Genomic DNA, 22887 nt, shown 5'->3' with positions numbered 1-22887 from the left:
TCCTGAGATCTACACTGTGTCAAATATATATATTGAGTCCGTTCTTTAATTTGATGTAGTGGGATCTGGCAAATCAAGGAAGAGAAACAAAACCATGTTACAGCCTATGTCAAAGACTGAGTAAGATAGAATCCCCCTCGTGCCATATCATTATTTGATAGAGTTCCAGTTAGTCAGTTAAATGGTCAGCAAGTATTTTCTGTGATATTTGATCATATTTGCCAAAAATCATTGTTTATGAAATCACTTTGAATTCTTAACCTGCTACCTTATAAAATTATTTTATTTAATGTGGGTTTTTTTGATTTCAAAATAATTAAGGCAGATTGTTCTTAATTACTTTTTTTAGATTATAAACTTATTTGTGGCTGTCATTATGGATAATTTTGATTATTTGACACGTGACTGGTCTATTCTGGGTCCCCATCATTTGGATGAGTTCAAAAGGATATGGTCAGAATATGACCCTGAAGCAAAGTAAGTTAGATCATTTCTCTGATAAGATTTATCTGGTAAAAACAATAAAAGCAGAGTATAGTATATTCTTTGGGAATGGATGTATGTTTGGTAACTGATGTGTGTTGGTTCCAGGGGAAGGATAAAGCATCTTGATGTGGTCACATTACTGAGACGCATTCAGCCGCCACTTGGTTTTGGCAAATTATGCCCTCACCGAGTGGCCTGCAAGGTAGGTTTTACCCTATTTTCTTTCTGGGTTTCTCTCACAGTACGTTCATTCATTCGGTTCTGCCCAATATGTGTCACATGCACAGTAATCCTGTCTGCTCACAAGGTCTCCTTGACTCTCAAGTTTTCCCATTTTTTTGCAGGCTTAACTTAAACCAGCAAAATTAGTGTCATTTATTTCAGTGTACTCATTTGAGTAGTTACCACCAATGTAAAATTCTTCCCGTTCATTCTGATGATCTGTGGTCAGTGTCTGTAAATCTATCATTAGTCTATTATTGTCATGTGTATGAACTACCTCATCCCAGCATTTCTGGGGACCCTGTGTCACATACAAGACTACTTCAGCTCAGTGGCATTTCTGATTTCCCTTCAGTCGCAGGGAGAAGAGGGTGGTAGTTTACTTTAAGTGACAATTAAGCTTTGATACAGTACTTTTACAGTTGCATTCATGAGAAATTTGCTGCACATGAAACATAGAAATGAGACTGAAGGGTGGGGACTGCAAGATGATAAACCAAGCTGAAGTGAATAACGGTGTGCAATTCAATAAGTAGCAGTGAGTGAGAAGACTGAAAATTAAAGGGATATAAAATGGTGTAGAATTTGTCAGACGCGATGTGCAATTTAGATGAGGATTAATTGCATTTTAATATAGAAGTTGAAAAGCAACACAAAGGAGATGAATAATTATTATGTTATTTGAGGACTTCAGAACTATGGATATTGTGGTTTTAGCAATTCCAGTTGGAATAAGATCAAGCCTTTTAATTAAAGGTTCATTACAACACCACTGTCATTTGATTTCTTTTACATCTGTTTTATAAATAGGTAAGTTGACATATAGAACACTGGGTTCAAATGGAATTCCAAAAGGCATACTTAAAGCAAACCTATATTTATACGTTAAGATAAATTATCCAATTGAGTAATGCTTTTAAACTAGAATAGAAGAAAATCCAAGTCAGACATTAGGAGAAAATTTTTATATATCAAATAGTGTTTCTATGACAGACAGGGTCACAGTGATACTGCTCTAAAAGATAAACACTGTAATGCAGAGATGGACTAATCCAAAGAGGAAAGCCCCTTTCACACTCACTCAGTGCAGATGGCATAAAGAGATGCACGGCATCACAGGAGAGTTACCTGAAAAATGAATCAGCTTATACACAACAGACCTGGTGCTGTTGTCTTCATGGAGCATGAGGCTGGAGGAACCCATGGGAAACTCAGAAAATGCAACTGGAGGGCATGCTCTTAAATAGCTGCATTTGTCTTAATACTTGCATAATGTGACTTATAGCCAAGGGCTGGGCTTCAGTGTTTGCAAATTAACTCAATAAGTAGCTCATGAAAACTACAGGACAGTTTTAGCTTTTGTATAAGCATGCATGTGATTAATATCAGAAAGAAGTGTTACTGGGTGGTTTTTATACGCAGCTAGGGTGGAAGACTCAACTTTTTTTGAAGACTTATAAAATTTTTATGCCTCTCTGGATATTATTCTTTGAATACATCAGCTTTTCAGAAATAAATGTTGCAGAAGGTTGTTTTTCAAACAAAGCCCCATCAAGATTTGTTTTCCTTTTCTCGTTTACAGAGGTTAGTAGCCATGAATATGCCACTAAACAGCGATGGAACCGTCATGTTTAACGCTACTTTGTTTGCTTTGGTTAGGACTGCTCTAAAGATAAAAACAGAAGGTAAGGTTCTTAGCTGTAAAGCCTTTGCTGCACTTGTAAGAAGGTCCAATGAAGAAAAGTTACAATTTACTTTATTCATTCTGTTGGACATGAGTAAGGCTGTCTTAGTCTCACTGGATTTGGCTTGCTTTTGGATCACGGGTTTTATTCACTGTTGCTAGAAAATTAAATAAAAGGGGTAGTGAGGCGAAAGCCCAAGAAATCTCAGAAATTATTACGTGTCTTTATGTGGTCAGATAAAAACATGTAACAGTGGCATAACAGGAGTTCTACTGCAGAGAATGAATGAGTTCCCCTTTCTGTCTGACCAAGATGCTCCTTCCTCACTACTCTTTAACTTGTTGCCTTGGATCCCACACTGGTGCAACTGCAACTTTAGCACACTTGAAAGCAACATCCTCAGTTTGGTCGAGGCCTGTTCTCGCTGGGCTGAACGGGCTTCTGTCATTTGCATCAGAGAGGGAAAAGTTCTAAAAAATAGTGGTATGTTTCGAAGAATTTTGCTTTGTATTTTCATACATTTTTTTTCATTATTTTACCATCTTTTGCTACTTTCTTTTCCATGTTTTCTGCTATTCTCAGCAGAATTTGAGTTCCACTGCCAATAACATTCTGATTAGATTAAGCCGCCTCAGGCATTGCTGTGGTTTAGGTGAGCACTACAAGAGATGAAAAACTGCTCAGTATTCAGCTGCCTGGACTTTCAAGCCTGTACAACTGAGTAATTACTATGATTAAACAAATAAAGGCTCAGCTTTGGATCAAGAAAGGAGTGGCTTGCAAAGAACAAGTCATTGCTTTCTGCACAATTTAGGCAGAAGTTATTAAGCAGTGACAGTGCAGAGCCAAGATCTGTAAATTGCTGTTGACCTCTGCAGTACTGCAGAGACTGATTTGAAAGCCCCAGGATCTCACTGTCTTACACCCTTTCTTCTCTTTAGTTGTAGTATTGTTATCTGCTACTTCATGTAGCTTGGGCTTGCTGTAAGGCATCCTTATCACAGTCTTTATTTTTATACAGCTAATTAATACCCAAAGGATCATTCATTGCAGTTGGTTGAAACATAAGTGCCATCCTCCATTTTTCTATTTTGTTGCCACAGGTAACCTAGAGCAAGCAAATGAAGAACTTAGAGCAGTTATAAAGAAAATATGGAAGAAAACGAGCATGAAATTACTTGACCAAGTTGTCCCTCCAGCTGGCGGTCAGTCTGATAAACTTTGTAATATGCTATTCTCTGTGCATTTTGGTCTTTCTAGATTGTTAGGAACCAAAGAAATAAAATTACCAAATTTTGCAATTTATATGTCATTAAAGGACAACAAACAATAATAACAAAATAAACATATAGAGAATTATATCCTATTACACTGAATAATACATATAGAACTGACAAGTACAACTTCCTTAGATCAAAAAGAAAAAGGAAAATGTTATGCTTATTTTCTTGCTTGAAAAAAAATACTTTTAGACCTAAATCTAGTCTTGATTTCAAGTCATTCAGCAAAAAACCCTAAACTTAGTTTGATTTCAATGCATTGAGCAAAATAACATGTTTTGTACTAATTAAGCTTGACAACGTACACTGCATTATAGCTTATATCCTTGTATATGTTGAATACTTCTGGGAGAAAAAAAAAAATAATTGCAAGAGGCTAAATTATCTCAGTTACACTAGTTTAAACCAGAGCAGTTCCATAGTCAACCGAAAATGGAAATGAATCAGGTTTATGCCAGTATGACTGAGATATGAATATGGCCCGTGTAAAGAGATATCTAAATTCAAATGACACCAATACGTTTGTGAGAACTACAAGGCACATATATTAGTTGTTCCTACATGCTGTAAATGACATATCAAATATTTGTTATCTCTCTCTCTTCAAATATATATATTCTGATATATATATTTAGCCTTTTTCAATATATACATTTTTATTAATGTAGTGTAGGTTTAGGTGACTGTTTTTTACTTGCTTTTTCAAGTTTTAAAGGTGCAGAATCTGTTGCACTGTCACCCACACCCAGGATATATTTATCTAGACATCCACTACGTAGATCCATTGTAATCATCTGGTATTTCTTGTAGTTTATTGGACTTTTATAGCGTTATGGCAGCTTTCAAGACTGCTGAGACTCAGGTTTGGAAGCAGACTCAAGATCCCAGGCCCGATGGTGGTGGAGGCTGATCCCTTTCTGAAGGTGATGCTCTCAGTCTCTAGGGGAGGAAGAGCATGCTGGCTGCACTGCTGTTCAGCATGACCGAAGAAGCAGCATTAGCTTTGTCGCTGGAGGGAGCCACTTGCTATTGGTGTGGTGGCTGCCAGATGATAGTGGAGATGAAGGCAAAAATCTAGCAAATTTGACTATCCAAAGGGGAACTGATACTGCACATTTAAAACGACTTTTTGTGTTCTACTCTGTTGGTTTTAGCCTTACACCTAAGTGCTTGCATGGCATAGATGAATTGCTTTGTTATTGTTGTAACTATGTGCTTGAGCTTTTTCTGCAGCCTCTGTTCCTTTCAACTATGAGTCTTTCCGAATATTCTGAAGCAATTCTGTTTTAGGGTGGTGGCATGGAATTAGTGTTGCCTCTTGCCAACTTTATTCCCCTACATTTTTTAATTGAAATAGAGATGCATGCTTCAGAATAGCGAGCTGTGCCTGCCTAAATCAACCTGACAAAGAATCTGTAAAGATTACATTCCTAGCACTAATCTTACATAGTAACTCACTGTTAACTTCAGCTTCATTTCATTGCTGAATATAAGCTGTATATTTATTTTCAGCTATACTAAAATTCATTGCTAATATTTATTCTGCAAATGTAGCTCTTCAGTGTAGCTAGAAGGCTGAAAACCTGGATCGCTGCTCGATTGATAGGGAACAGTATGGCTTCTACAACCCAGTATAAAAAATATGTTGGGAAGTCCTTAAGATATATGAATTTTTTATTTCAGTTTGATTTGTTTCTCTGTGGACCTTGTTATGACTTACCTGAAAACTGGAAATAATCTAACCCACCTAGAAAAAAGAGGAATACAGCTATTTTACATTCATATGCCATAGGGGTGTAAAGTAGCTTAATATAGAGTAGAAATTAGTTTCTGTTGATCCTTAATATTCAATAGAAAATTGTATAAGACAGTAACACCAGTGACAGCTGATAGTAACAATCTGCTAGGAGACAGAAAATTCTCTTCAATATAAATCCACAAAGCATCCGAATTCAATATGTTAAAATCACTTGCATTTAAAAGTATTAAGTGGTCTGGTTAATATTTTTTTCTCCAGTATTACTTTTGCTGGTATCACTGAATGCTAGATCCTTCATGTGCTTGTGACCACGTCTCCAGAACACAAACAGAACAATTATTTGCAGGGCAGACTGAAAATAATCAGTATAGCATTTTTGTCCTGAATTATAAATAGATGCACTATATATAGAAATGGACAGTTAGTTAATTATTGATGCTGGTTAAATAACTCGTTACTATAACTCAATTAACTGTTAACAGTTAGCAACACATTTTCAGTGCAGAAAAATTAAATTGCTTTGCAAAAACATAGAATGTCAGTCAAATGCCTGAATGTATGAATGAGTTCACATTCTGAGGAGACTAGAGAGTAAGAGGAATACATACAACTCGCTAAAGATTCACCTGTATTCTCTAAACTCCCGGGTCTCCACCTGCAAACCCATTTAATCCTGCCTAATACTTTTTGCCCTCTCCCAAAAACTTCCTACAGAAATTATTCCTTTTGCTGTGACTAATTGTAACTATAGATTTGTCTACTCTGTGGTCAGTTATGCTTAGCTGCCTCCCCTCTACCTGTCCATATCTGGCTATATGTGTGTTACTCAAAAAACAAAGTCAAGGATGGCTCCCCTTGGCCAGGCTTCAGTTCTTGTGTGCACGTGTCTGCAGTACAACTGACTGTGCCTGTGAAGTACACATGCATCTTGTTTGTACATACAGACTTTGGCATGCATAATTCAGCAAACTGGTAATGCATTCATCTAATACGCTTATAAAAAGTTGGTGCATGTCCAGAGTGGTCAATAAGAGCCCTTCCTTTCTGCATACTGAGACTTTGCAGGTATGGTCGTCTCAGGTACAGTCAGTAGTCGTGCAATGTCATAGCCTGACTTGAGACATGCTCTAAGTGCAACCCATAGTAGTATATGTTATATCAAGTCTGTCACTTCTATGTGCTTGTTCTTTGTAGGAGCCATTTGCTATATCACTTCCTTAAAAGTTCTGTTCAAATACTTGAAACAAATTAGTGTAAAGGATGGGGAAAGGTTTATCTGGGGAGTTTGACCAAGGCTACATTGCAGACCAATGGACTCAGCTGAGCTAAGGAAGGCAAGTGCAGATGAGATGCTTTAGAAGAGATCTCTTCCTGATACAATGCACCATTAGTCTCCGAGGAGCTGCCGAGAGAGATTACAGATGAACATCAAAGCAAATGTTCACAAAAAGTTTAGAAATTAGTTTTGAGGAGTCAATTAAAAAGCGTTTTACTGCTGAGACTGAATCTGCAGACTGGTGAGCTTTTCTTGTGAGCTGCAGAGTTCCTGCTGTTTCCTAGTGGGAACTGAGGGAACTTGAAGAGATGTCAGTATTTGGCAGAGCAGGCTCTTTAATGGGCTAAGATATTTTCTGCAACAGACTGGTCTCCCAACCAGGATATTTTAATGCAATTATTATAGTTATTTTTGCTTTGAGACTTTTAAAGACAAATAAAATGCTGGGAGAATATATCCCTGGTGCATTTTTACTGAATTTAAAGCCTGTCGTTCTTTCATACATGCTTACAGCCCGTGTCAGACATTATAATGAGAGGAGCTTATTTTGAATGGTAGAGGATCCATTTTGAGACAAATTTTTGTCACAGGTGAAAATTAGTTTAAACAGCATTGCATGTGGATTGGATTTCCCCATCCTTTTTATTGATGTGAAAGCAAGTCATGCAAAGAAGAAAGTTAATTAAATTTAAATTAGGAAAAGCTGTCATATTATAGGTAAAAAATACTGTTAGAAATACTGTCCTTAGTGAGATACATTGGGAGATATTATTGATAAAATGAAGACATGAGGAGACTCTGTTTTAATAGAATGTTAAGGTATGACATTACAGTATATGACAATCGATTAAAAAATTTGATTGACAATCAATTAGAGAAAAACTTGCTTAACAGAATGTGTTGAGAGAGATCAGGCAACACAGCAGAAAGGGAAATAGCCACCTTCGTGCCAGATAACTCTAGGGGAACAAAAGTGTGTGGAAAAAAAAAAAGCAATGTTTTTTGAATAGAAAACTTCCTAGTTTTCTGGCAAGCGTTAGTCATCAAGAGATTAAACTTGCACAGCTGAATGATTCAGTGGTTCTCAAACAGGCATGTACATTCTTAACATGCTATGAACCAGGCAATTTTGATATCCTGATATGGTACCTGCCTTTGAACTTTGAAAAGTTTGACATTTGGATTTTGTTCACAACAGTGACTGTAAAAATGCTAGCTTTTACTGCACCTGCTGTTCGCATATCTTTTGAGTTGTACTAAATTAGCTAATGGCAGTTATTTTCATTTCTATCAGCATTGCAGAGCTGATACAACACAGTAATGTGGTAAAGCGCCATGTTGTTTCATATTTACTGTTATCATCATCCCCTATCTAGAAGGTGGCTAAGGACCACATCTTCACTTAAACAAGAGTCTCATAGAAAATATGTGAAACTGTAACCTCTGTGGGATTTCCTCAGTCTAGAATCTGTCTTACTGGGTGACAATAAGATAGCAGAAGATACAGCCGAACATGAGCATCTCGGACACAGATAAAATTTGAACTGAAAGATGCTTGGGTATTACAGTGAGGGCATGACACCAATAAAAAAATGTGCATAGCGAAGCTGGCTGTAAAGATGTCAAAGTCCTTATGCAATCAGAACAATGCTAAATTGATACACTAAGCAACTTTGGTTCAGCAGTGAAAAAATAAAAGCGAGATGTTGTAAGCAGGACTTTTTTTTTTTGAGTCGCTCTTATGAACTTAAATATATGCAAATCCTAGTAGCTTTTATTTTAATCCATTTATTCCAAGTAACTAAAGCCTATCTTTCAGCTTCTATGCATATACAAACATGTTTACGGTTTTGTTAGAAACTTACACGAACTTACTTAGAAGTACATGAGACTTGGCAAAGTATTGTATTTGCTTCTTTATTAAGGATGTGTTCACTTAACTGACTGAGCCTAAACTGCTTGCTAAAACATTGCTTTTAAGCCAGTTATAGGTTCCATTGTTGTAAGCTGAAAGCATAGTACCTATTGCACCCATCACCTTTTTGGCCCCAAATCAGATATGAGTGTACAGGCTATTGATAAATGTGCTGACTTGGGAGAGATCTGTCTGGTCTGTTCGTTTAGATGATGAGGTAACCGTGGGGAAGTTCTATGCCACCTTCCTGATACAGGACTACTTTAGGAAATTCAAGAAACGCAAAGAACAAGGACTGGTGGGGAAATATCCTGCGAAGAATACCACGATTGCTCTGCAGGTGATTTTGTTTTTACATTTTTAACTAACCATTTTGTGAGCTTACTTGAAATAGCAGGTAGATGAATATTGATGATTGTGCAGTGCTGCAAGGATTTTATTTAGCTGGGACACTTTTGGCCCTTATTCATCAGAAAAGTAAAACGTAATCCCGCTATTCTGTCTATAACAAGGTAAGTGCAAAAAGTTATTCTCTGTGGATTGCTCAAACAGTACCAACAGTTATAACATTTCTTAGCAAGTCTAGTTGATACCGTCTAAAGCTGCTGATGTAAAATCAGATAAATGAAGTTCTTGAACTATCATTTCTGTTCTTTGTTTTGCCTTAACTGTTTAATTTCTTGTGTTCCTACAATGCTGTAAGCCAGTTCTTGGAAAACTTCCTAATATGCATTACCTTATAGTAAAGAGTGTTTTATATGGTATCATTTTTCTTCTTAATTCTCATTGTTCTTTTTCTTTTCCACTTATGATTACTAGTGAAATACCTTCATATTGGTATTTTTTAATATTTATATTATTGTATTGTATTTGTATTATCAGTATTTTTAATATTTTTGAACTTCAGATTCATCAATTTCTTTCCTAGGAAGCAATATTAGCGTACTACATTAATGTCATATACTTCTCTCTGTCTCTTAAAACAAGCTATCAAATGGAAACCAGGACCATAGATTTGGCCATCTGTCTCTCAACAGGCCTGCAGCAAGCAGTCCCTAGAGTATATATGATCTGAAGAGTATATCCTGAACGTTTCTTTCCAGTGATACCCTTTGTATTATGAACTTTGAAACAGGCAAATGGAAGGCTGTCCTCAAATAATTCCAGACATCGTACACTGCACCATTTTTATTGGATTGGGACTTCCTGAATTTCAGTTAGCGCTGAGTAGATTCCTACAAACTATAAAGATATTTAATGTTTCTGTTAGCTCTTTATTCTGATGCCAAAACTTAGGAATACGTTGTGAAAATTCCTTTTTAAAAGGGGAGGAATGTGTTAACCTGATTCAGATACTGTTGACTTTGTTAAAAATCCTGCTGGTTTGTACTTTGATCTAGCAGAATGATCTTTGCTGTCTTTAGTGGGTCATTTGTTTCATTCCTGTTTCCTAAGAATGCCTCTGCTGGCAGCTGACACGCATTCTGTTCCAAGTCACCATAAACATAAGAGATGCAACAGGCAGAGAAAGATTGATCGCAATTCTTGAAATTGATGAGTGAGCACATGGCTTGCCAGGAGAGTATGAACTATATTTGCATATCATGAGAGAATAGAAAATTATGGGGAATGGAAGAGAGAAAAAGACTGGAAACCGTTGTGAGGGAGGTAAAAGACACTGGATTTTTAGGAAGGACTTTGCAGACTTCTTCATTTCAGAAGCATTTGAGCATAAGGAGCTCAAAGTTAGTTTTAAGCCACAATATTACAGTTTTCCACTTGTGTTTTTGAAGTTGCACGTATAACGGAAACAAACACTGAGTTTCCAAATGTTAGTGTTATTATCAGATCGCACTTCCTGTTCAATACCAAAGATGCAGCACAAGATGAAACTGGAAAGAATTAGCTCTTCCTCTGTCCTTAGACAACTATTTTTCAATTCAGAACACCTAAAAAAAAACCGCCCATGAATCTCTGCTAGGAATCTACAAAGGCTTATGGGATTTGAGGCATGGCACTTATTTTTTTTTTGCTGGTTAAAACAATGCTCCTGGTTAAAACGATGAGCCAGGGTGGTAGATGGGAAGGTTATTTTTTTCTTTCTCCCCATTTTCCTCTGTTCCACTTTTGTCTTTATAACAAATCAGTAGTAACTCAAGTTGAGTTACCCAATACAAGTTGAAATGCCATTTTAAAGAAACCTGAAACCTATGGTTGGGAAAAAGCCCAGTCTGACGGGTGTTCAGTCCAGCATTTAAAGGCATAATATGATTCAATATGGGAAGCTACAGCAAGTCAAATTCAAAGTCGAAATGCCATGTTTGTTAGAATAATTATGTGGGGATACAGGTTTAAAACAGACCCGGATATCTTTCTGAAAGAGATGTTCTACTTCAACGAGGAATTGATTTCTTCTGATCAGTGCCTGCGAGAACAGTCCTGTGGGCTGTGTTATAGGGAAGGTAGTATAAATGATCACAGGGGATCCTTTTGGCCTTATACTGTATAAAGATCGGATGCTTCTCCATTTTCAGCCTCTTCATTCCAGACTTGCTTTGTCCAAAGCTTAAATGCTTACAAAACTTCAATGTTTTCAAAAACCTATGTTCTTAACAACTATTTTTGGCAGCATAATTTATGGGTATACCATCAAACTTGTTTTTCAACTGCAGAAATTTGTTGAGTGACCTGTGAAAGGTTTGTAACTATGAAGATGTTATTTCTGTTCTTGGAGAGCTAACAGTAGCTATTTTTCCATTTATTCTCTTAAATGCTCAAAGTAAACTAACGTTTGCAGATCTCTCTGGTAAACAACATACTAAGAAAAGCAGAAACATGCAGTATCACTCCGTCTCTCATCCAATTTCTCAGGGAAATTGTGATGACTGTTATGTCAATATATGCGCACTTCCATTTGTAAACACTGAAGGAACTTCATGTAGCACTAACAGTGGACTTACATCTTTATTACCCAGTCTATCCAGATGTATTTACTGTTTGTTTTTTATATCTCTGATCATACATAATCATACAAACTATGCGTACAGTATTCCAGCACCTGACTTTGCTTACCACAGTATGGGTGGAATAGATTGTGAATTAAAAAAAAAAAGTACTAAATTAGCCTTCTCTCTGGAGGGGAAAAATAAGCTCAGCTACACCTGAGTTCCTGTCACTGAAATCTGCAGTAAATATGGGACCTTTATTTTTATTCTTGACTGTATTTACCTTATCTTTTTGTTGTTTTGAGAGCTTTCTTTTTGAAATCAGAAATTTCCTGTAACCAGGGCAGGGATGTGACTTCAGCAGTGGCTTTTTTTTAGTTTCTCCTTTAAACTAGTTAAGAGTACACAGTATTTAGTGGTCATGATAATACCACTGCAAACAGCTTCTGCTTTCTGGACTGCTAGAAGAGGTGAGAGCAGCAGAAGCTGGGCTAAGTCTGCCTAGTTTTTCAAACAGGGGCCCTATTTGTAGACTGGACCCATCCCACAGGGAAGTCAGCTGCCTCCCTGGGGCCAGAATTAGGGACATATGGAGAAAACTCCCTTCCCTGATTCAGACATCTGATTACTACCCACTACTGATTTTTCAGGTAGATGGTGATGAGGTAGGTACCAGAAGTCTAAGGGCAATGAAGAAAGACTTCAGGGCCCTGGGATGGCTACTAAGGGGATCAGGAGCACAAGTAGTGTTTGCTTCTATCCCGACAGTTGCTAAGATTGATGAGGAGATTAACAGGAAGTGCCAGCTGATCAATGCCTGGCTCAGAGGCTGGTGTCATCAGCAGGGCTTCGGGTTCTTTGATCATGGGCGGCTTTTCAGGACACCAGGACTGCTAGCAGCAGATGGCAAAGCCCGTCTCAGAGGGTGAAAAGGCTTTAGGGCAGGAGTTGGCGGGGCTCACTGACAGAGCTTTAAACTAGATTCGGAGGGGGATGGGAATAGATCTGAGCTTGCTAGCAAAAAGCCTGAAAGTGGCATGCTGGCACTAGACCTGGAAAAGATAGGGGGTGTAACTGGCCCCCTTAGGAATAAGTCTGGGGGTGGCAGAATTTCAGCTCCCTCCAGTAAAAAGGAGAAATAACCAATAGCCCAGCAGAAGTGCTTATGCACCAATGCACGTAGCATGGGCAATAAACAGGACAAGCTGGAAGCCATTGGACAGCAGAATAATTATGATGTAGTCGCCATCACAGAAACGTGGTGGGATGACTCGCATAGCTATAGTGCTGCCATGGATGGCTATAGGCTCTTCAGGAAGGATGGGCAAGCGAGGACAGGCGGGGGTGTGGACGTATATGTCAGGGAGTGTTATGAATGCTTTGAACTAAATGATGGAGATAACGGGGTTGAGTGTTTATGGATAAGAATCAGGGGGAGAGCTAACAAGGTAGATATCATAGTAGGAGTCTGTTATAGATCGCCCAACCAGGATGGGGAGGCAGATGAAATATTCTATGAACAGCTGGGAGAAGTCTCAAGATCACGAGCTCTTGTCCTCGTGGGAGACTTCAATTTGCCGGACATCTGCTGGGAATACAATACAGCAGGGAGGGAACAGTGTAGAAGGTTCCTGGAATGTACTGGGGATAACTTCCTGACACAGCTGGTGAGAGAGCCAACTAGGGAAGGTGCCCTGCTGGATCTGTTGTTTGTAAACAGGGAAGGTCTTGTGGGGTATGTGAAGGTTGGAGGCTGTCTTGGGAATAGCGATCACGAAATGATAGAGTTTTCGATTCTGGGAGAAGCAAGGAGGGGGGTCAGCAGAACTGCTACCTTGGACTTCCAGAAAGCGGACTTTGGGCTTTGCAAGAGCCTGGTTGACAAAGTCCCCTGGGAGGCAGTCCTCCAGGGCAAAGGAGCCCAGGAAGCCCGGATGTTTTTCAAGAAGAAAGTCTTAAAGGCGCAGGAGCAGGCTGTCCCCATGTGCCGAAAGACAAGACTGGCCTGGGTAAACAGGGAGCTAGTGTTGCGACTTAGGGTAAAAAAGAGGATTTATGGCCTCTGGAAGGAAGGGCAGTCCACTCAAGAGGACTACAAAGAGGTAGTAAAGCTATGTAGGGAAGAAATCAGGAGAGCCAAAGCCCCGTTAGAACTAAACCTGGCTTCTGTTGTCAAGGACAACAAAAAAAGTTTCTATAAATATATTAGCAATAAAAAGAGGACTAAGGATAATCTCTGTCCTCTAGTAGATGGGGCCGGTAACTTAGTGACCAAGGATGAGGAAAAGGCTGAGGTACTTAATGCCGCCTTTGCCTCAGTCTTCAGCAGTAGGACCGGTTGTTCCCCGAGTTCCCCGACCCCTGAGCTAGAAGACAAGGATGGGGAGCAGAATGAAGCCCCTGTAATCCAAAGGGAAATGGTGAGGGACCTGCTTCAGCACCTGGAGGTGCACAAATCTATGGGGCCGGATGGGATCCATCCAAGGGTACTGAAGGAGCTGGCGGAAGTGCTCACCAGGCCACTCTGCATCATTTATGAACAGTCCTGGATAACTGGGGAGGTCCCAGCTGACTGGAGATTGGCAAATGTGACACCCATCCACAAGAAGGGCCGGAAAGAGGATCCAGGGAACTACAGGCCAGTCAGTCTGACCTTGGTGCCTGGGAAAGTCATGGAACAGATCATCCTCGGTGTCATTACACAGCACATGCAAGAGAACAGAGTGATCAGGCCCAGTCAGCATGGGTTTGTGAAAGGCCGGTCATGCCTGACAAACCTGATCCTTTGTCGCCCCTCCATTTTCTGATTGATGGTGATTCTATGATAAGGTGACCCGCTTAGTGGATGAGGGAAAAGCTGTGGATTTTATCTACCTGGATTTTTGCAAAGCTTTTGACACTACTTCCCACAGCATTCTCCTGGAGAAAGTGGCTGCTCATGGCCTGGACAGGTGTACTCTTTGCTGGTAAAAAACTGGCTGGATGGCCGTACCCAGAGAGTGGTGGTAAATGGAGTTAAATCCAGTTGGTGTCCAGTCACAAGTGATGTCCCCCAGGGTTTGGTGCTGGGGCCGGTTCTGTTTAATATCTTTATCAATGACCAGGATGAGGGGATCAAATGCACCCTCAGTAAGTTTGCAGATGACACTAAACTAGACGGGTGTGTTGATCTGCTTGAGGGTAGGATGGCTCTACAGAGGGATCTGGACAGGCTGGACAGATGGGCTGAGGCCAATGGTATGAGATTCAACAAGGCCAAGTGCCGGGTCCTGCACAATGGGTCACAACAACCCCATGCAGCACTACAGACTGGGGGCGGAGTGGCTGGAAAGCTGCCTGGCAGAAAAGGACCTGGGGGTGTTGGTGGACAGCCGGCTGAGCATGAGCCAGCAGTGTGCCCAGGCAGCCAAGAAGGCCAACACCATCCTGGCCTGCATCGGGAATAGTGTGGTGAGCAGGACTAGGGAAGTAATCATCCCCCTGTACTCGGCACTGGTGAGGCCCCACCTCGAGTACTGTGTCCAATTTTGGGCCCCTCACTACAAGAAGGACATTGAGGTGTTGGAGCGTGTCCAGAGAAGGGCTACAAAGCTGGTGAGGGGTCTGGAGGACAAGTCTTATGAGGAACGATTGAGGGAACTGGGGTTGTTTAGCCTGGAGAAGAGGAGGCTGAGGGGAGACCTTATCACCCTCTACAACTACCTGAAAGGAGGTTGTAGAGAGGTGCGGGCTGACCTCTTCTCCCTGGTGACAAGTGATAGGACGAGAGGAAATGGGTTCAAGTTATGTCAGGGGAGGTTTAGATTGAATATTAGGAAACACTTTTTCACTGAAAGGGTTATTAAACATTGGAATAGGCTGCCCAGGGAGGTGGTGGATTCGCCATCCCTGGAGGTGTTTAAAAAAAGGGTAGATGTGGTACTTAGGGACATGGTTTAGAAGTGGTTTTGTCAGGGTAGGTTAATGGTTGGACTTGGTGATCTTAAAGGTCCCTTCCAACCTCAGCAATTCTATGATTCAGAAGTTTTCTATATTTGGGATTGTTGCTTAAAGCTTTAAATAAGATGAGGAAAATACTTTTATGAGGCTACAGTAAGAAAATACTTTCCAGCCATCCAATTTTTCTATTTGTGAAGAATGAGACCAACTGTATTTTTGTATTCTTGTCAACATCTCACACTATTGCAGATCAGTCGTCTTGTTGCAAACTCCTTAAGCAAACCAGCAGATAAAAAGCAACGCCGCCTGTTCCAGTTTGTGTCAAAAGCTGTATAAGCAATAAATGCTCTTCTACTTTTGCTGACATCTGTAACTTTCTCTTGGGGTAGTTGGAATTACCTGCAGAAGAACTAGTTAATTAGTTAAGAACATGCTTCCCAAGCATCTCGTAAACCCTGCAATTGCTGCATTATCTAGCCTGGCTTTCCTTATCTCCTTTCCTGGGAGAAACCAACATGCTGTCAAGCTCTACAATCCATTCCTAACAATTGAGTGAAGCAAGAGGTGAGTTACGGTTTTATAATCCTGCTGATTCTTATAGTTGGCCATGTCACTCTTCCTGGCTTCAGGGAGTAAACATCCACTTTGAGAGAAAAGGTATACGCTCTTTGTGACAAAACCCATTCTGTGTTTTAATTCTCAGGACAACTGTTGAGGCAAGAAATGACTGGATGTTGCCATTTCCCCTGTTTTATGAATTTTTTTAACATAGGTCATTCCTCTTTGCCTTCATTTATTCCTCATGTTCTCAGTGGTATTTTGCTGGGGGTTTGGTGTGGGGTTTTTTGTGTGTGTGTTTAGTTTTTGTTTGTTCTTTTTTTATGATAGTTTTGTTTAGTACTTTTGAAGATTCTGAAGGGAAAAACCCCATGTAACTGACAAATGGGCTACTGCACTGCTTCTTCCAAGAGAGTTATGCCTACTTTTTTTTTTAACAAGTCCTTTAGTTATATTGTAGGATATTAAGTTGAATGCCTTGCTTTTAGCTAAAACTGTTTAAAACATTCACTTCTCATGCTGCTGTTTCTGAAGGAATGACTTATGTTAACGTAGGCAGAAAAATGATGTGCAATAATTTAAAAGCTTTCACATTCAAGATAAAAAGTTTTGTAGAAATGCAAAGCAAAATCTTCACAATATTACAACTAGAATTCAAGGTCATAAAAAGTAAAGTTTTCAGAAAGAAAAGCACTTTAAAAATATAATATAAAAGATAAGAAGTCATCTACGCCATCTTTATTTAGTTGAAGAGAATTGCATAACACAGGACAAAATTCTGTGAACTTGGGAAAGTCCAATGCGATTCTCTAGTGGCCGCCGTTCGTCCTGTTTCAACAAGTGTAGGAATAAGTCTTCCCTTGGAAGCCACATTATTTAGCTAAAGATTCAATCTGCACCCAGGAAGGCAGACTGGCTAAGGAGCGTGTGTATACGTACTGTTCTTAGGTGTTCTCTTTAGAGAGACATAAAAATTATTTCATTTCCAGGCTAAGTAAAAAGATATGCTTTTTTTGGTTAGATCAAGAACTTCTGGCAGTAAATATAATAACTAATATCAACGGAACCTTAATTTTACCCAAATGTCTTCTCTGTCATTTGCAATTCACTAGGTAAAAGCATTCTATGAGTGCAGTTATATTGACATCAGAATGTTTTTCCAGCACTTTATAGCCGAATTACTACAGCATAATTTACTTTATCAAGCCTTTTATCCCACTTGAACCAGTTCTAGTGTATACTTGTCAATAAAATACTTTCAAGAATTTTATCGTCCTTTGACTTTTGAAGAATACAATGGATGTACTTTTTTCTTTAAAAAAATTTTGTTATGTATAGTCACATACTTATTGAAAAGTGGTTTTGAGTTAGGGGAGGTTCAATGGCTTGAGGAAATAATAGGTTTCTTACACTTTCTGAATTAACTGTTTTACTTAACCCTGCTTTCTTTCATAGACACCTCTTGTATCCTTAGTTACTTCTAGTTAAAGTTACAATGTTAACACTCTCAAATTTAATTTCAGATATTTGAAAAATTAGAACTAGTGAAAAAAGTTTTCTATTGTTTGAGTTCTTCCTTTGCTATATTGCTCTACACAACAAAACACAAATAATCATAACTTGCACTATGCATCAACTTCCTAGCCCTGATGGTATCTGACATCAGGGATAAAGATGTGCACAAAGAGGCAATCACACGAGGGCAATCCTCTTGGATGCTGCTTCTCTGATGTCAAAGATGTCAAGAGATCCAAAACATCATGAAAAAACAATAAGAAAATAGGATGTCTTTTTTTCCCCTCCAAGGTTCTGAGGGTTATATAGGTAATGGAGGAGTTATCCTGCCTTTCTGCCAAAAAAATCAAAGCAATTCTTTAAAGAAGTTGGACTTGGTTCTGCTTTCACTTTGAAATGAGCTGCACTTTTCATGCAGTGCAGTTAAAACTGCTGCCGCTGTCCTTTTGAAACTGTTAAGAGGATGTTATAGTTGATCTTGATCAGTGACATGTATTTAACAAGACTGAATACATTTGAAATTGGTATTGACTTCTCTAATAGGAAAACTAACAGAGCTTTAAAAAACCCTGTTGTAAAGATTATTTTTTTTTCTCCCCATTCCATTCCTTTTTAGCCTACTTGAATTTCTCTCTCTGCAAGGTAGAGATACTTGGTCCTTAATTTGATCAAATATTTCTTAGAAATGCCTCTTTCACTCTGCAGGTGGCTCTTCTGCAGTGTAATGGTAGCATTACAAGCTAAACTAGAGAAAGAAAAGGAAAACTGGTAGTGGTGGGTGGGCAGAACCCGGGGTGGGGCCAGAACCTAGACCCAACTGGAATAAAGAAAACAGCTTCTTCCGATACTGGCTTTGAGAAATGTTTGGGGGGAAGGAGAAAAAATAAAAGTTTGAGGTGAGTCAGGAGGTTATAATGGAGCTCTCTGCAAAACTAGATTTGCTTTGTGAACACCAGAGCGTGCCGCAGGCAGGAATCCCCCTCCTTACTCCACAACAATTGCATTCAGGGTGATTTTATTAGGTTTTTCCTCAAGGCTGCAGCATTTGCTGTTACCCTAACACAGGCTGCTCCGTGGGTATGTGTAGTCAGAGAAGAGGAAGCATTCTAGAAAGTGAAGTGGGTCTCTGGAGATGATCTGCTCAGGCTATAGAGTAAAGTCGTCTTGCCATGAAGTTTCTCATTCCTCCTCACTCAGAAAAGGACACTTCAAATTATAACCAACAGCAGCTTGTCTAAAACTGCATATTGTCACAGAAAACATCTTCGGAAATGAAATAACAAGATCTCTTGGAACTACAGCAGTCTGTCTGCTGCAGACCCGGGGATTTCACTCCTTGTGAAGGGGAAGAAAAGCAAGTGGTTCTGAAATGAAGTGACCAGTTCATGTTAGCTCTCTACTATCATTCAAAAATTCCTTAGGGCTCACAATGCCTTTCTTATGCTACTGACTGATACTTAAGCAGTGAGAACGTATATTTGCTAGGTAAAATCAGAACAAAATTGCATTTGTAGCAGTAGCTTAGGAGTTGTCTTTTTATAGTGATGGAAATTTGTATTGAGCTGAACAATAGTCACAGTGCTAGTAAAATAAATGTTAAGTGAAGCATGAACAAATTTAATTACTTTCATCTAGTACTTAAAGTGAAAGAATTAATTCCACGCTATTTTTCCTAGGGAAAATACTTACTGTAAACTACATAACATTTGCATCTGTATTTCACTTTTATTTACATGTAACCCTCTTTGTTAATACATACAAATAAAAGTTAAAAGATATTTCCTTTCACATCACAAGTACACAAAAGCACTGATTCATTGAGCTGAACTTGATTTTGGGAACATGTTTCAAATTAAAGTCGTTAGGCTTTTTTTCTCTCTGAGACTTTTGTAAGTAATAACAACCCTGCAGTAAACAGAAAAAGAAAAAAGAAAAAAAAACCTTTAGTAGGCATCAGCTGAGGGGTTAATATGTTGCTCAAGTTCGATTTAATTGTGCTTCCACATTCATGTTGTGCTCACAGAAGGGCTGAGCTTGAAGGGAGCCTGGGCTTGACTGAGAGCACAGAGCCTGTGCGTAGCTGTGGAGCAGCACAGGCAGCTCCAGCCTTTGAAGATGGGCTCCATGAAGATGAACACCACTGGGGAATCGAGACTTGACTACTATGTCTCTTATGTTCACTGCTATAGCGTAGGTCTATTCACTTGTTTTTCTGCATGCTTATTTTCTCATTTTAGTAGTTCTTGCATTGTATTCTGTTCGCACTAACGTCAGTTTATTTTTACGTTAAAGTGTCAGCATAGCTTTGGGTTTTTTTCTTTTTATTTTTCTTTGCTATAAAATAAGCAGGTAGTAAACCCATGCTCATTATCTACAAATATAATGGTTTATATGAACATTTTTAGAGTCACAGGCTTTCAGTGTTCTGAAGCTCTGAAGACCTAAGTATTTAGAACTCATGTTTAAGCTTTATTTCAGATCCTTTGAGTTTATATAGCAATATACTTAAATATCCCTCATTCTTCTGAAATCTGTGAAGCAAAGCTTACAAGTGTCTCTTCCATTTCCTGATATCACTGTAAGATGCCTCAAAAGAAGGAGCATTGTGTGGTTTACATGACTAGAAATAGTTTAGGTGATAGTGATTCTTATTTAAATAAGGTTATTGTGCTTGCACTTCTTAAACTAAGCTTAAACTTCATCTATATGTAGGTTGCACCATACCTCAAAACAGATGCAGGCTGAGTTTAGATATAGGGAGAATTATCATTTTGTAGTTACAATATTTATAAGCATTTGAATATTTTTCTAAAAGTCATGAGTCTGGATTCTTGCATTATACACAGATTTCTTAATAAGAAGACATATATCTAAAACAGTGTTACTGTTTTATGCATACTGTAGATGTGGAAAATTGATTTTAAATCTGTTTGGCATTTGTTAAAAGTAGTCTTTTTAAAATGTTTAACTGGTTTATTGTTTTAATGTTTAACAACTTTTAAATGTTTTGATGTTTTGGCATGAGATGCTTTTCAAGCATGTTTAAGCTTTATCTCTCCCTAAATAACCAATTCAGAAATACAGTTATTAGTCATATGACATTTTTTTTCTCAGTGAGGGACTTCTACAGCTCTATTATTTCAGCATTTGAAAGCACATGTGTGTCATCTCAATGCTGTGTCAGAGAGGGGCATCATTAATTGTCTCTTGAGATGCTATTTAGGACACGGCACTGGTGTATTAGTGCCTTGTGCCATCTTGAAAACATTGCAGGTGTTATTATGCCTCATAAAGCACAGCTGCACAGAATTATCATGTTAATTTGAAGTAATCTGGTGCATTTACAGGAAAGCCTATTTAAAGACTTGCTTGGGTTTATTATGTAATTATGTTGCTCCACGCACTGTGTGTCACTGGTTTGGTAACTAACCATTGGACTGATGATGTCTCATCTTTCTCAAGCCTACAAGATAAAAATTAAGCAAGGAGGGCATCAAAGATTAAATTTTGGAGAGAAAGTGTCTGAATAAGAAACAAGTTCTTTTGCAAACTTCTAGTGTGATCTGTAGAGTAGAATTCGAGGCAAGCAAACACAGTAGCATTAGTCTCTTTTCTTCCCCTACTTCAAAGAAACAACAACAAAATTGAAAAACCCAAGTAGAAACAACAGATGTCCTCTTGCAGAACAGCATGAATAATTCAGTGATGCAGTTTTGATCAATGTTATTCCTATAGAACTGCTGCCTAAACATCTCTCGCATGTTTTACCTGTTCTGTTAGACCCTTTCATCTTCCAGTGTCTTTGATGAAAACAAAATTTGCTAAAAGGTATAGGGTAAATGCACATAAATACTAACACCCATGTGAGAAAATATATGTATTTTTTCCAGTTACAGGTATGTTAGGCAAAGACATCTGTGCATAGTAAATAATAACACTCTGTGTTGGAAAGTTAGAGATGAACAGAACTGAACAATTTTGTGTTCTGCAATATACTGGGATTATTAAACACATTTTCTTAGAAATGTGATCCACCTGACTGATTTTTAACAGCCTTGTGAACCAGGCAGGTTTTCAGTCTGGTGCCCCTTGCTTCTTGAAATGACGTGAATTGTATTTTGGTCCTCAAAAAACAGCACATAAATCAATATTTATTATTCACATTTCCACTTATTTAGGGAAAAATGTTAAAGGTGTTTTTTACTGCTGAAATGGCATCAAATAATCTTGAAGCTTCCTTTAAGGAAAGGCAAGAATGCTCTGGACATTGGAAAATCTTTAGGAATCAAGAACCTGCCATAAAGAATAAGGATATAAGGGAGACTAGAGAGAGCGTGATCCTTTCAGTAGTCTTTACCAACCAAAGGAAATGTTACGGAAGTTCCTATACCGGTCTTTAGTGTCTACTCGTTGCTCCATTTGGGGAAAGTAAAGAGGATTTAGCTGTGATTTCCTTTCCTCTGCAGCTCTCGTAATCCATGCTCAAAGACTGTGAGGAATACTAAAACTTGATTTTTATTTTTCAAAGTCATTGTATCATGATGCTTCAGGAATGTGGCTAGTCTTGAATCGTTATGTGTAATAACAACAAAAGGTCTTATAAAGTTCTACTTAGGGAAATAATTGCCTCCTAAGAACTTAAGCAGTCATAGTAAAAAAGAAACAAGCACGCCTCTGGCAAATGTAGACAAATCATTATCCAGGTTGTCTTTTTGAAAAGTTCCATCTACTCAGGGTTTGTTTTTTTTCTAAGAGAAGAAATTATCTCACATTTAAATGTAGCAGTTCTTAGAACTTCACAAGCGGAGAAAAACAAATACTCCTGTTGCCCTCTTATGTGTTATAATGTCTCTAACATTCTTGCTGGGTAGACTAAACCAGGCAACGTCATATAGGGAAATGTGTACAAGAAGGACCCTACTTCCCTGTAGACTAATGGAGAGATGTGGGGAAGGTTGGGTTGAAATTTGTGTGTGTTCTTTTATTTAAGAGATCTTCGGTTTGGTTCTGAAGCGCTTGAAGGTAAAATCAAATGTTTTATGAGTCCATGCTACCTCTACAATCTTCACAGAAGATACTAAATGTGGTTCAGAGGGGGGATTTTCCTAACTGGCATACGAGTACCAATTTCTGCATTTTTACATCAGCCCCACTTCAGTGGTAGCTGACTGATCTAATGATGGATTGTTTATCAGTAGGAGCTCAGTGTGAGGATTTGTCTCGCTATGTGGCATTTTCCTGTCATTAAAAATGTTCTTAGAATATGTAGAGTACTTTTAGATTACACCAGGTAAAATGAGATAGTAC

The 22887-nt window shown here is 38.7% G+C and overlaps 1 protein-coding gene across 1 annotated transcript in view; it reads left to right on the top strand.

The window, feature by feature from the left end:
• The window catches only part of CACNA1D (calcium voltage-gated channel subunit alpha1 D), a gene marked incomplete at both ends in the record, with an annotated part of 205029 nt that overhangs the window by 167423 nt on the left and 14719 nt on the right, over window positions 1-22887 (top strand). Inside the window, 5 exons of the mRNA XM_082487992.1 lie at window positions 350-477; window positions 592-688; window positions 2291-2393; window positions 3497-3598; window positions 8833-8963. Of these exons, the coding sequence (XP_082344118.1) occupies window positions 350-477; window positions 592-688; window positions 2291-2393; window positions 3497-3598; window positions 8833-8963 (561 nt within the window). The remainder of the gene's footprint in view (window positions 1-349; window positions 478-591; window positions 689-2290; window positions 2394-3496; window positions 3599-8832; window positions 8964-22887) is intronic.

Source organism: Vanellus vanellus, assembly GCF_965231255.1.
Source record: "Vanellus vanellus genome assembly, chromosome: 9".
NCBI lineage: Eukaryota > Metazoa > Chordata > Aves > Charadriiformes > Charadriidae > Vanellus > Vanellus vanellus.
This window is presented reverse-complemented; position numbering and strand designations above follow the sequence as displayed.